Source organism: Symphalangus syndactylus, chromosome 7, assembly GCF_028878055.3.
Source record: "Symphalangus syndactylus isolate Jambi chromosome 7, NHGRI_mSymSyn1-v2.1_pri, whole genome shotgun sequence".
In the NCBI taxonomy this organism is placed as follows: Eukaryota; Metazoa; Chordata; class Mammalia; order Primates; family Hylobatidae; genus Symphalangus; species Symphalangus syndactylus.
In genome coordinates this window covers 47,351,189-47,363,789 of record NC_072429.2, presented here as the reverse complement: position 1 = coordinate 47,363,789, position 12,601 = coordinate 47,351,189, and the positions used below count along the sequence as shown (strand labels likewise).

Here is a 12,601-nt window from a genome sequence, read left to right as displayed (position 1 = left end):
CAGTGGCGTGATCTTGGCTCACTGCCAGCTCCGCCTCCCGGGTTCATGCCATTCTCCTGCCTCAGCCTCCCGAGTAGCTGGGACTACAGGCACCCGCCACCATGCCCGGCTAATTTTTTATATTTTTAGTAGAGATGGGGTTTCACCATGTTAGCCAGGATGGTCTCGATCTCCTGACCTCATGATCTGCCCACCTCAGCCTCCCAGAGTGCTGGGATTACAGGCGTGAGCCACCGTGCCTGGCCCTTTTTCAAACTTTATTTCTGTACTTTACGCTTTGTACTCCAAGCTCACAGACAGGATGAAACAACGTAAGAGTCTAAATGGTTTTTGGATTTAAAAAATCTTAGACTTAGGCCGGGCGCGGTGGCTCACGCTTGTAATCCCAGCACTTTGGGAGGCCGAGGCGGGCGGATCACGAGGTCAGGAGATCGAGACCATGATGAAACCCCGTCTCTACTAAAAATACAAAAAATTAACCGGGCGTGGTGGCGGGCGCCTGTAGTCCCAGCTACTCGGAGAGGCTGAGGCAGGAGAATAGCGTGAACCCAGGAGGCGGAGCTTGCAGTGAGCCAAGATTGCGCCACTGCACTCCAGCCTGGGCGACAGAGCAAGACTCCGTCTCAAAAAAAAAAAAAAAAACAAAAAATCTTAGACTTTACTGTTTTTACTGTTGTAGTTTTAAAATATAATCAAAACTAGTTCTTCTTGAGAACTTTCTTTTTGTCTCAAAAACCAAGGTGAGGGGAAATGGAATATAGTATGATTTCCTTCTTGTGATTTTTCAGGCATCCCCAGCCAATAAGTCTCAAGTTTCTGGGCTTTTATGTTTAAAAAGCTGAGAAGCTGGTAACTGGTTGTAAAGCATTATTACAGGTAGACCAGTCTCTTGACTACAAAGCTATTTTTTTTTTTTTTTTTTTTGAGATGGAGTCTCCCTCTGTCGCCCAGGCTGGAGTGCAGTGGCATGATCTCGGCCCACTGCAACCTCCCTTTCTTGGGTTCAAGCATTACTTCTACCTGAGCCTCTCGAGTAGCTGGGATTACAGGCGTGTGCCACCACTCCCAGCTAATTTTGTATTTTTTTAGTATAGACGGAGTCTTGCTATGTTGGCCAGGCTGGTCTCAAGCTCCTGGCCTCAAGTGATTGGCACCGCCTTGGCCTCCCAAAGTGTTGGGATTACAGGTGTGAGCCATCGCTCCTGGGAACTACAAAGCTTTATCGTGGCTTTTATTACTTCAGTCAGCCTTTTAAAATATATTCTTTTTTTTTTTTTTTTTTTTTTTTCCCAGACGAAGTCTCGTTCTGTTGTCCCAGGCTGGAGTGTAGTGGCATGATCTTGGCTCACTGCAACCTCTGCCTCCTGGGTTCAAGCAATACCCCTGCTGTAGCCTCCCGAGTAGCTGGGACTATAGACATGCACTCACTACGCTCGGCTAATTTTTGTATTTTTAGTAGAAATGGTGTTTCACCATGTTCACCAGGTTAGGCTGGTCTCGAACTCCTGACCTCAGGTGATCTTCCCGCCTCGGAACCACAAAATGCTGAGATTACAAGCATGAGCCACTGTGCCCAGCCTAAAATATATTCTTTCAAAGTTTTTTCTACTTTTAGAACACTGGTAGTGGACTTTCACTGAAAACGTATCAACTTGTCAGATGGTCCAGTATAATTTTGGAACATTTATGACTAGGAGCGTGTCCCAAGTGTAACCTAATAGTTTTGAGGTACAAAAATTGGCCTTAAATTTTTTTTTGAAAAATAATAAATGAAATGTTTACATTAAAACAATTTTGGCCAGGCGCGGTGGCTCACGCCTGTAATCCTAGCACTTTGGGAGGCCAAGGTGGGCGGATCACCAGGTCAGGAGATTGAGATCATCCTGGCTAACACAGTGAAACCCTGTCTCTACTAAAAATACAAAAAATTAGCCGGGCGTTTGGGTCGGGCGCCTGTAGTCCCAGCTACTCAGGAGGCTGAGGCAGGAGAATGGTGTGAACCCGGGAGGCGGAGCTTGCAGTGAGCTGAGATCGCGCCACTGCACTCCAGCCTGGGCGACAGAGCGAGACTCCGTCTCAAAAAACAAACAAACAAACAAAAAACAGTATTTTTGGCTCTTTAATACATAATACATGTTTTTTGTTTGTTTGTTTGAAATGGAGTCTCGCTCTATCGCCCAGGCTGGAGTGCAGTGGTGCAATCTTGGCTTACTGCAACCTCCGCCTCCCTGGTTCAAGGGATTCTCCTGCCTCAGCCTCCTGAGTAGCTGGTACTACAGGCATGTACCACCATGCCCAGCTAATTTTTTCTATCTTCACTAGAGACAGGCTTGTTGACCAGGCTGGTCTCAAACTCCTGACCTCAAGTGATCTGCCCGCCTCAGCCTCCCAAAGTGCTGGGATTACAGGTGTGAGCCATCGCGCCCTGCCCGTAATACATGTTTTACCTTCCTCACTGTATTTATTTACTAAGCTCTGAACAAAGCAAAAATGACCCACTTTAAAAAAACACATTGTTGGCCGGGCGCGGTGGCTCACGCTTGTAATCCCAGCACTTTGGGAGGCTGAGGCGGGCGGATCACGAGGTCAGGAGATCGAGACCACCGTGAAACCCTGTCTCTACTAAAAATACAAAAAATTAGCCGGGCATGGTGGCGGGTGCCTGTAGTCCCAGCTACTCGGAGAGGCTGAGGCAGGAGAATGGCGTGAACCCGGGAGGCGGAGCTTGCAGTGAGCCAAGATTGCGCCACTGCACTTCAGCCTGGGTGACAGAGCAAGACTCCGTCTCAAAAAAAAAAAAAAAAAAAAAAAAAACACATTGCCTTGAAGAATCCAAAATACCTTAAAGATTCACCAGTCTACTCATCTCTTACTCTGAAGGAATGCTCTTAAAAGAGTTTCACCAGCAGGACAGAGAATATTGGTAACAATATAAACTTCAGTAATGGATAAAAGGTACATTTATGTTGAATATATTTCTTTTCTTTCTTTTTTCTGTAGGAATTGAATGATCTGGCACGGGACCCTCCAGCACAGTGTTCAGCAGGTCCTGTTGGAGATGATAGTAAGTATTTAAAAGGAATAATGGAGTAATAGCATAACAGTGGTTATTTTGTGTGAAGAAACAATTATGCTATAGGGAAGAGGCAGTGTTTAACCCTTAGTGGCCCATGAAGGGAGCAACTCTATGTTCATCCCATTATCATCTGTGTTGTTCATTACATTTTGAATCTTCTGCCAGGTATTGGCTGTATAGTTGTTCTGGTCCTCTCCTACCTTACCTTCATCCCTTCTGGGTATTTTCCTGGAGTGAAATATTTTACCTACAAGTAGCTATTATTCTTGAGTAAGATAATACTAAGGATGATAGTATATGTGTCTGTGTCTGACTTTCTACTGACTCATACTTACGAAATCAGGTCTTTATTTTTTTCTTGAGACAGGGTCTCACTCTGTCGCCCTGGCTGGAGTGCAGTGGCGTGATCTCAGCTCGCTGCAGCCTCTGCTTCCTGGGTTCAAGTGATTCTTGTGCCTCAGCCTCTCGAGTATCTGGGATTACAGGTGCATGCCACCACACCTGATTAATTTTTGTATTTTTAGTAGATTTGTGGTTTTGCCATGTTGGCCAGGCTGGTCTCAAACTCCTGGCCTCAGGTGATCCGCCCGCTTTGGCTTCCCAAAGTGCTGGGATTACAGGCATGAACCACCACACCTGGCCAAAAGCAGGTCTTTATTTTTAATGCCCAATTTATCTGCTTAATTTTGTCTAAAATAATTTATGAGATGATCTTAATGCATACATGAGATGATAATTTCCTCTTTGTTCCACTTCAGTTCAACATAATTTTTTCCCATATAGTGTCTTTTAACTTTTTTTAAGAGGGGATATTTGAATGAGACTATGCTATGTGATGTAAAACTAATTCACAAAAAACTGTAACATTTGGTTGGGTGTGATGGCTCATGTCTCTAATCCCAGCACTTTGGGAGACCGAGGCAGGTGAATCAGTTGAGCCCAGGAGTTCAAGACCAGCTTGGTCAACATGGTGAAGCCCTGTCTCCACAAAAAACACACAAAAAAATTAGCCGGGTGTGTTGGTGCATGCTGGTAGTCCGAGCTACTTGGAAGGCTAAGGTGGGAGGATTGCTTGAGCCTGAGCCTGGGAAGCAGAGTTTACAGTGAGCCAGGACCATGCCACTGCACTCCAGCTTGGGCGACAGAGTGAGGCGCTGTCTCAAAAAATAAAAACAGGACTGGGTGTCATGGCTCATGCCTCTAATCCCAGCACTTTGAAAGGCCGAGGCGGGCGGATCATGAGGTCAGACGTTTGAGACCATCCTGGCCAAGATGGTGAAACCCCGCCTCTACTAAAAATAGAAAAAAAATTAGCCAGGCATGGTGACAGGTGCCTGTAATTCCACCTACTTGGGAGGTTGAGGCAGACAACTGCTTGAACCCAGGAGGCAGAGGTTGCAGTGAGCTGAGATTGTGCCACTGCACTCCAGCCTGGGCGACAGAGTGAGACTTACTCTCCAAAAAAAAGAAAAAATTTGTAACATTTAACAAATATTTTAAAGTATGCATACTTACAAACACTTGTGTAAATATGTAGATTAAGACCAAAATGAGTACATGGTTAAATTAGCTTATGTTTAATATTTGTTTGTTTGTTTTATTTTTTAAGATGGAGTCTCACTCTATTGCCCGTGCTGGAGTGCAGTGGCGTGACCTCGGCTCACTGCAAGCTCTGCCTCCTGGGTTCACGCCATTCTCCTGCCTCAGCCTTCCAAGTAGCTGGGATTACAGGCAACTGCCACGACACCTGGCTAGTTTTTGTATTTTTAGTAGAGACGGGGTTTCGCCATGTTGGCCAGGCTGGTCTTGAATTCCTGACCTCAGGTGATCCACCTGCCTTGGCCTCCCAAAGTTCTGGAATTACAGGCGTGAGCTACTGTGCCCGGCCTAAATTGTTTTTTCCTGATTTTTCTTAATAATGTTGTGTCTGGGCCCGGCACAGTGGCTCACACCTGTAATCTCAGTGCTTTGGGAGGCGGAGGCAGGCAGATCACTTGAGCCCAGGAGTGCGAGACCAGCCTGGGCAACATGGTGAAACCCTATCTCTACAAAAAAATACAAAAATTAGCCTGGCCTGGTGGTGCATGCCTGTAGCCCCAGCTACTCAGGAGGAGTTTGAGGTGGGAGGATCGCTTGAGTCCAGGAAGTTGAGGCTGTAGTGAGCCAAGGTTGCACCCAGCCTGGGCAACGGGAGCGAGACTCTGTCTCAAAACAAAAACAACAACAACAACAACAACAACAACAAAAAAAAAAAACGGAAAAAAAGAATGTGTCTGGTCTGCTAAATCCTGAAGAATCAAAGCAAGGCCCTTTTACAAGGATTACTTTACAAATAGATAAATATTATAAATTATAAGTCTAAGTACTTGTCATGAAAAAAACTTACTTACATTATTATATTCTGACTTACCTAGCGTGAGTAACTATAGTATTTGGTACCAAACAAGGCAGGCTAAGTACTTAAACCATACAAAATGATTTAGTAAGTGCTCTTATACACATTGTCTCATTTAAGCCTTACAACAACTCATTTAGGTGAGTGGAGTAGAAATTTTATATTGTTTTAGAAAAGAGTCCCATGAGAATCTCATGGAGATTCTCCATGTGGACTCACTCTCAGGTTTTCTGATTCTAGTTTGTCCTTCCACTGTATCATATGGGCCACATCCATCAGTGGACTCTTTCTATTCAGTTGGAAAAGTGCTTTTAGGTAAATTCCTCCAAGTTAAGAATGGCTGAAAATCTTTAATTAAAAGTGGTTGGAGTCAAGGGATTTGATTTCAATTTTGAAGTTTTCTTTAGCATGCTAAAGTAATTTGTCTTTGCTTTGCTTCTGCCATAGTTAGCGCTATACATTTCTTTCTCAGGTTGAAAAATTGTTCCCTTTGGAGAGTTAAATAAAACTCTCCCACAGCCGAGTGCGATGGTTCACGTCTGTAATCCTAGCACTTTGGGAGGCCAGGAGTTCAAGACCAGCCTGGCCAACATGGTGAAACCCTGCCTCTACTAAAAATACAAAAATTAGCTGAGTGCGGTGGCGCCTGCCTATAATCCCAGCTACCCAGGAGGCTGAGGCAGGAGAATCGCTGGAACCGGGAGGCGGAGGTCGTAGTGAGCTGAGATCGCGCCACTGCACTCCAGCCTGGGTGACAGAGTGAGACTCTGTCTCCAAAAAAAAAGGCTGGGCCGGGCGTGGTGGCTCACGCTTGTAATCCCAGCACTTTGGGAGGCTGAGGCGGGTGGATCACGAGGTCAGGAGATCGAGACCATCCTGGCTAACATGGTGAAACCCCGTCTCTACTAAAAATACAAAAAATTAGCCGGGCGTGGTGGCGGGCGCCTGTAGTCCCAGCTACTCGGAGAGGCTGAGGCAGGAGAATGGCGTGAACCCGGGAGGCAGAGCTTGCAGTGAGCCGACATTGCGCCACTGCACTCCAGCCTGGGCGACAGAGCGAGACTCCGTCTCAAAAAAAAAACCAAAAAAAAATAAAACAAAAAAAATAAAAAAAAAAAAAAGGCTGGATGTGGTGTCTCACGTGTGTATGCCTGTAATGCCAGCACTTTGGGAGGCCGAGGCAGGTGGATTACCTGAGGCCAGGAATTCAATCAAGACCAGTCTGGCCTTGAACTCTGGTGAAACCCCGTCTACTAAAAATAAAAATACAAGAAATTAGCCAGGTGTGGTGGTGGGAGCTGTAATCCCATCTATTTGGGAGGCTGAGGCAGGAGAATTGCTTGAACCCGGGAGGCAGAGGCTACAGTGAGCCGAGATTGCGCCATTGCACTCCAGCCTGGGCAACAAGACTGAAACTCCATCTCAAAAAAACAAACAGACTCTCCCAAAGCTAATCAGTAAGAGGAAAAAATAGATATTATTAGACTTCATCAAAATTAAAGATATACAGGCTGCAAATGATGCCATCACGAAAGTGATAAAACATATAGAATGGAAGAAATTTTTGCAAGTCATATATCTCATAAGGGACATATATCCAGTATATTTTTAAAACTTTTTTCTTTTTCCGAGACGGAATCTCACTTTTGTCACCCAGGCTGGAGTGCAGTGGTGCGATCTTGGCTCACTATAACCTCCGCCTTGTGGGTTCAAGCAATTTTCCTGCCTCAGCCTCCCGTGTAGCTGATTATAGGCGCGTGCCCCGCCGCCCAGCTAATTTTCGTATTTTTAGTAGAGATGGGTTTCACTGTGTTGGCCAGGCTGGTCTTGAACTCCTGACCGCAGATGATCCGCCCACCTCTACCTCCCAAAGCGCTGGGATTACAGGCGTGAGCCACCCCACCCAGCTGTTTAAAAACTCTTATAACTCAGTATAAAAATAAATAACCAATTAAAAAATAGTCAAAGGATCCGAATAGACGTTTCTCCAGAGAAGATGGCTAGTAAGCACATGAAAAGATGCTCAGCATCATTTGTCATTAGGGAAATACAAATCAAAACTACAGTGAAGAAGAGCCAGGCACAGTGGCTCATGCCTGTAATCCCAGCTACTGGGGAGACTGAGACTGGAGGATCACTTGAGATCGGGAGTTTTATGCCAGCCTGGGCAACAAAGCAAGACCCCATCTTAAAAACTAAAAATTAGCTGGGAGTGGTGGCTCATGCCTGTAGTCCTACCTACTCACGAGGCTGAGGTAGGAGGAACACTTGAGCCCAGAAGTTTGAGGCTGCAGTGAGCTGTGATTCGGCCACTATACTCTAGCTTGGATGACAGATTGAGACCCAGTCTCTAAAAAAAAAAACAAGTATTGATCAGATCTTTCTGATGAACCCACATAAGAGTACATAAAGCATGACTGGATAGCTAAATGTCCTTTTGTCATTTTATTTTTGTTATAAGGAGTCAGAATTTAATCTTAGAAGAAGGAAGAGAGAAACTGTTGGCCTTTTGAAACTTTTGAGCTCCTTTTGACTATCCTGGTACCCAAATCCCTCAGTACCACATGTTACTGATATTTAGTGTAAAAATAAAGTGGAGACTTGTGCTTTATTTTAAAACATCCAGATTTTTTTTTTTTTTTTTTTTTTTTTGAGACGGAGTCTCGCTCTATCGCCCAGGCTGGAGTGCAGTGGCGCAATCTCGGCTCACTGCAAGCTCCTCCTCTCGGGTTCACGCCATTCTCCTGCCTCAGCCTCTCCGAGTAGCTGGGACTACAGGCGCCCGCCACCACGCCCAGCTAATTTTTTGTATTTTTAGTAGAGACGGGGTTTCACCGTGGTCTCGATCTCCTGACCTCGTGATCCACCCGCCTCAGCCTCCCAAAGTGCTGAGATTACAAGCGTGAGCCACCGCGCCCGGCCTAAAACATCCAGATTTTAATGTTGATATTTAGTATAAAAATAAAGTAGAGATCTGTGCTTTATTTTAAAACATCCAGATTTTAATGTACCAGTAAATTTTTTTTCACTTTCCTGCAAAGATCTGGTAAGAATCTTTGTAAGATTCTTACAAAGAATTTTGTTTTGTCTCAAAACAAAAATCTGGTAAGAAATGTACTTCCTGAAAGAAGTAAGCAGCCAGGCCCGGTGGCTCACGCCTGTAATCCCAGCACTTTGGGAGGCCGAGGTGGGCGGATCACGAGGTCAGGAGATCGAGACTATCCTGGCTAACACGGTGAAACCCCGTCTCTACTAAAAATACAAAAAATTAGCCGGGCATGGTGGCGGGCGCCTGTAGTCCCAGCTATTCGGGAGGCTGAGGCAGGAGAATGGCGTGAACCCAGGAGGTGGAGCTTGCAGTGAGCTGAGACCGCGCCGCTGCACTCCAGCCTGTGCGACAGAGCAAGACTCTGTCTCAAAAAAAAAAAAGAAAGAAACAAGTAAGCTGAAGATTTAATGGCCATATATCTGTTTCCTTCTCTCTTCTCTCTTCCCTCCCCTCCTTCCCCCCTCCTCCTCCCCTCCCTCTCTCCCTCCCCTCTCTCTCGTCTTCCTCTCCTCTGGTCTTCTTTCTTTTTTTTTTTTTTTTTTTTTTTTTGAGACGGAGTCTTGTGTCACCCAGGCTGGAGTGCAGTGGCGCGATCTCGGCTCACTGCAAGCTCCGCCTCCCGGATTCAGGCCATTCTCCTGCCTCAGCCTCCCGAGGAGCTGGGACTACAGGCGCCCGCCAACACGCCCGGCTAATTTTTTGTATTTTTAGTAGAGACAGGGTTTCACCGTGTTAGCCAGGATGGTCTCGATCTCCTGACCTCGTGATCCGCCCGCCTCGGCCTCCCAAAGTGCTGGGATTACAGGCTTGAGCCACCGCGCCCGGCTCCTCTGGTCTTCTTTCAAGGCAGGGGCTCACTCTGTTGCCCAGGCTAGAGTGCAGTGGTGCGATTGCACCTCACTGAAGCCTCAAACTCCTGGGCTCAAGGGATCCTCCCACCTCAGCCTCCTGAGTAGCTGGGACTATGGGTACATGCGCCCTACACCCCTGGCTAATTAAAAAAAAAATTGTAGCAATAGGGTCTCACCATGTTTCCTATGCTGGTCTTGAAATCCTGGGTTCAAGTGATCCTCCTGCCTCTGCCTCCCAAAGCCCTGTGATTACAGCTGCGAGCTACCGCGCCCAGCTTTCTTTTGTTTTGAACACTTGGTAAATGTGACTCTCTTGAGATCTGTGCATTCAAGTGTAGGTCTCCGGAGATTTCAGTCTCATACTATCAAATATTCTCACTGTCCCCTGCTGTTTTGTTTGTTTGTTTGTTTGTTTGACATGGAGTCTCACTCTGTTGCCCAGGCTGGAGTGCAGTGGTGCAATCTCGGCTCACTGAAACCTCTGTGTCCCAGGTTCAAGCAATTCTCCTGTCTCAGCCTCCCAAGTAGCTGGGATTACAGGCACGCACCACCACGCCCGACTAATTTGTTGTATTTTTAGTAGAGACCGGGTTTCACCATGTTGGCCAGGCTGGTCTTGAACTCCTGACCTCAGGTGATCCACCCACCTCGGCCTCCCAAAGTGCTAGGATTACAGGCTTGAGCCACTGGGCCCAGCCTGTCCCTTTTAAACTCAAGCCTTCATCCAGAATACTAAAGAGTAATCATTCATCTGTGAACTTCACATTTAAACTCTCATAAAACAGATTGTGTAACTTTCAGTTTGCATAATTTGGTTTGATAGTATTAAACCAACATAGTGCTGGGAACTTATTTTTGTTTTTTACTATCAAAACTTTTTATTTTGGTCAATTTTGATCAATCCTAAGATGGGTCATTAAATGAAAGATTTTCGAAATAGATGTTTATGTAAAATGTAGCAATATTTTATGCTTATGGGCCAGTATTTCATTCAGTAACTATTTGGGGGGTCCTTTTTACTTGAACCTCTAGTAATTCTTGAGCTATTTCTCTTTTTTTGAGACAGAGTCTCGCATTGTCGCCCGCCTGGAGTGTAGTGGTGTGATCTCGGCTCACTGCAACCTCTGCCTCCCGGGTTCAAGCAATTCTCCTGCCTCAGCCTCCCAAGTAGCTGGGATTACAGGCGTCTGCCACCACGCCCAGCTAATTTTTTGTATTTTTAGTAGAGATGGGATTTCACCATGTTGGCCAGGCTGGTCTTGAACTCCTGACCTCGTGATTCGTCTGCCCTGGCCTCCGAAAGTGCTGGGATTACAGGCGTGAGCCACCGCGCCTAGCCTACTTGAGCTGTTTCTAAAAACATTGTCATGTGAGGCAGGTTTGGTATTCTCTCACTACCTTCTCTGATTTATACTTCTGCCTATAAGGGCTAAGAGTCTAGAAAGGCTTCCAGAGAGTAACCTAAATCAGTGGTTTTAGTAGGTATCTTTACATTCAACCAGTGTGACAAAATTCTCAATTAAGATTTAAATGGTAGGTCTTTAAATGCTTTCATTAATTACACTCATCTGAATGGGTTTTAGTTTCTCTTTTTCTGCCTTTTTTTGGTACTGTAGATTCTAGATCATTTTATGAGAGCCATAAAGATTATTTGTCTTGGTTGCTATATTAGTAATTTTCTTCTTCCTTTTCCTTCTGCTATTTTAAAGACTTAGCCCTGTGTGTGTGTTTTTGCTCATTTTTTTAATGATGGAATTTGACCTTAATAACAGCGAAGACAAATTAACATAGTGTTATTAGAATGTGAATAGGTTTTTATTCAGTTTAATGCCAATGGATTACATATGTTTAGTCCTGTTGGAATGTTAAACAGATATGATCTACTAAATTAAATAGATAAGGATTACAGATGAGATCATCTATGATGTTGAGTTAAAAGCTCACAATAATGTAAGAATGTTTGGCCTGGTACAGTGGCTCATGCCTGTAATCCCAGCACTTTGGTAGGCCAATGCAGAAGGATCGCTTGAGGCCAGGAATTTGAGACCAGCTTGGGCAACAGCAAGACCCGATCTCTACGAAAATAAAAATTAGAAAAATGAGCAGGACATGGTGACACTTGCCTGTAGTCCCAGCTACTCATTTGGCTGACGTGGGAGGATTGCTTGAGCCCGGAGTTTGAGGCTGCGGTGAGCCAAGGTTGTGCCACTGCACTCCAGTCTGGGCAGTAGAGTGAGACTCTGTCTCTTGGAAAAAAAAAAAGAACTTAAATATACAATATGCTAGAGTATCTTTAACTTTTTGTAGCGTAGGTATGAAAGATTACAATATTAGTTGAAAATATTTATTTTTTTCCCCATCTTCTATCAAGAAGGGTATTCTGGCCGGGTGTGGTAGCTCACGCCTGTAATCCTAGCACTTTGGGAGACCAAGGTGGGCGGATTGCCTGAGCTCAGGAGTTTGAGACCAGTCTGGGCAACATGACAAAACCCCATCTCTACTAAAAATACAAAAAATTAGCCGGGTGTGGTGGTGCACACCTATAATCCCAGCTACTTGGGAAGCTGAAGTGGGAGAATTGCTTGAACCTGGGAGGCAGAGGTTACATGAGCTCAGATCGTGCCGTTGCACTCCAGCCTTGACAGAGTGAGACTCTGTCTCAAAAAAAGAAAAAAAAAAGGGTATCTCGGTATTCTGGCTGGGCACTGCTGGTGGCTCATGCCTATATTCCCAGCAGTTTGGGAGGCCAAGGCAGGCAGATCACTTGAGCCCAGGAGTTTGAGACCAGCCTGGGCAACATGGCAAGACCCCGTCTCTATTTAAAAAAAAAGGCAGAAGGGTATTCTTTCCGTAATTGTAAACACTGGCAGCTTGTTGGCATTTCTGCTTCAACTCTGTTGGGGATTCTGCATTGTCCAATTGTTAGTAGATTTTGATCCCACAGCCTATTTGTGCTTTTTTTGTGTTAGTAGGAAGAACAGGGAATCACAAAAAAGGAAATATTTAGCTAAAAATTTCTGATTTAAGGCTGGGCCTGGTGGCTTATGCCTGTAATCTCAACACTTTGGGAGGCCAGGGAGGGTGGATCACCTGAGGTCAGGAGTTCGAGACCAGCCTGACCGACATGGTGAAACCCCGTCTCTACTAAAAATACAACAAAATTAGTCGGGTGTGGTGGCACACACCTGTAATCCCAGCTACTCAGGGGGGCTGAGGCAGGAGAATTGCTT

At 45.4% G+C, this 12,601-nt stretch overlaps 1 protein-coding gene across 3 annotated transcripts in view; it reads left to right on the top strand.

Moving 5' to 3' along the window:
* The window catches only part of UBE2D2 (ubiquitin conjugating enzyme E2 D2), a 69,782-nt gene that overhangs the window by 37,753 nt on the left and 19,428 nt on the right, over window positions 1-12,601 (top strand). For all 3 annotated transcript variants that reach the window (XM_055286061.2, XM_055286063.2, XM_055286062.2), the window contains exon 2: window positions 3,001-3,064. In XM_055286061.2, the coding sequence (XP_055142036.1) occupies window positions 3,001-3,064 (64 nt within the window). The remainder of the gene's footprint in view (window positions 1-3,000; window positions 3,065-12,601) is intronic.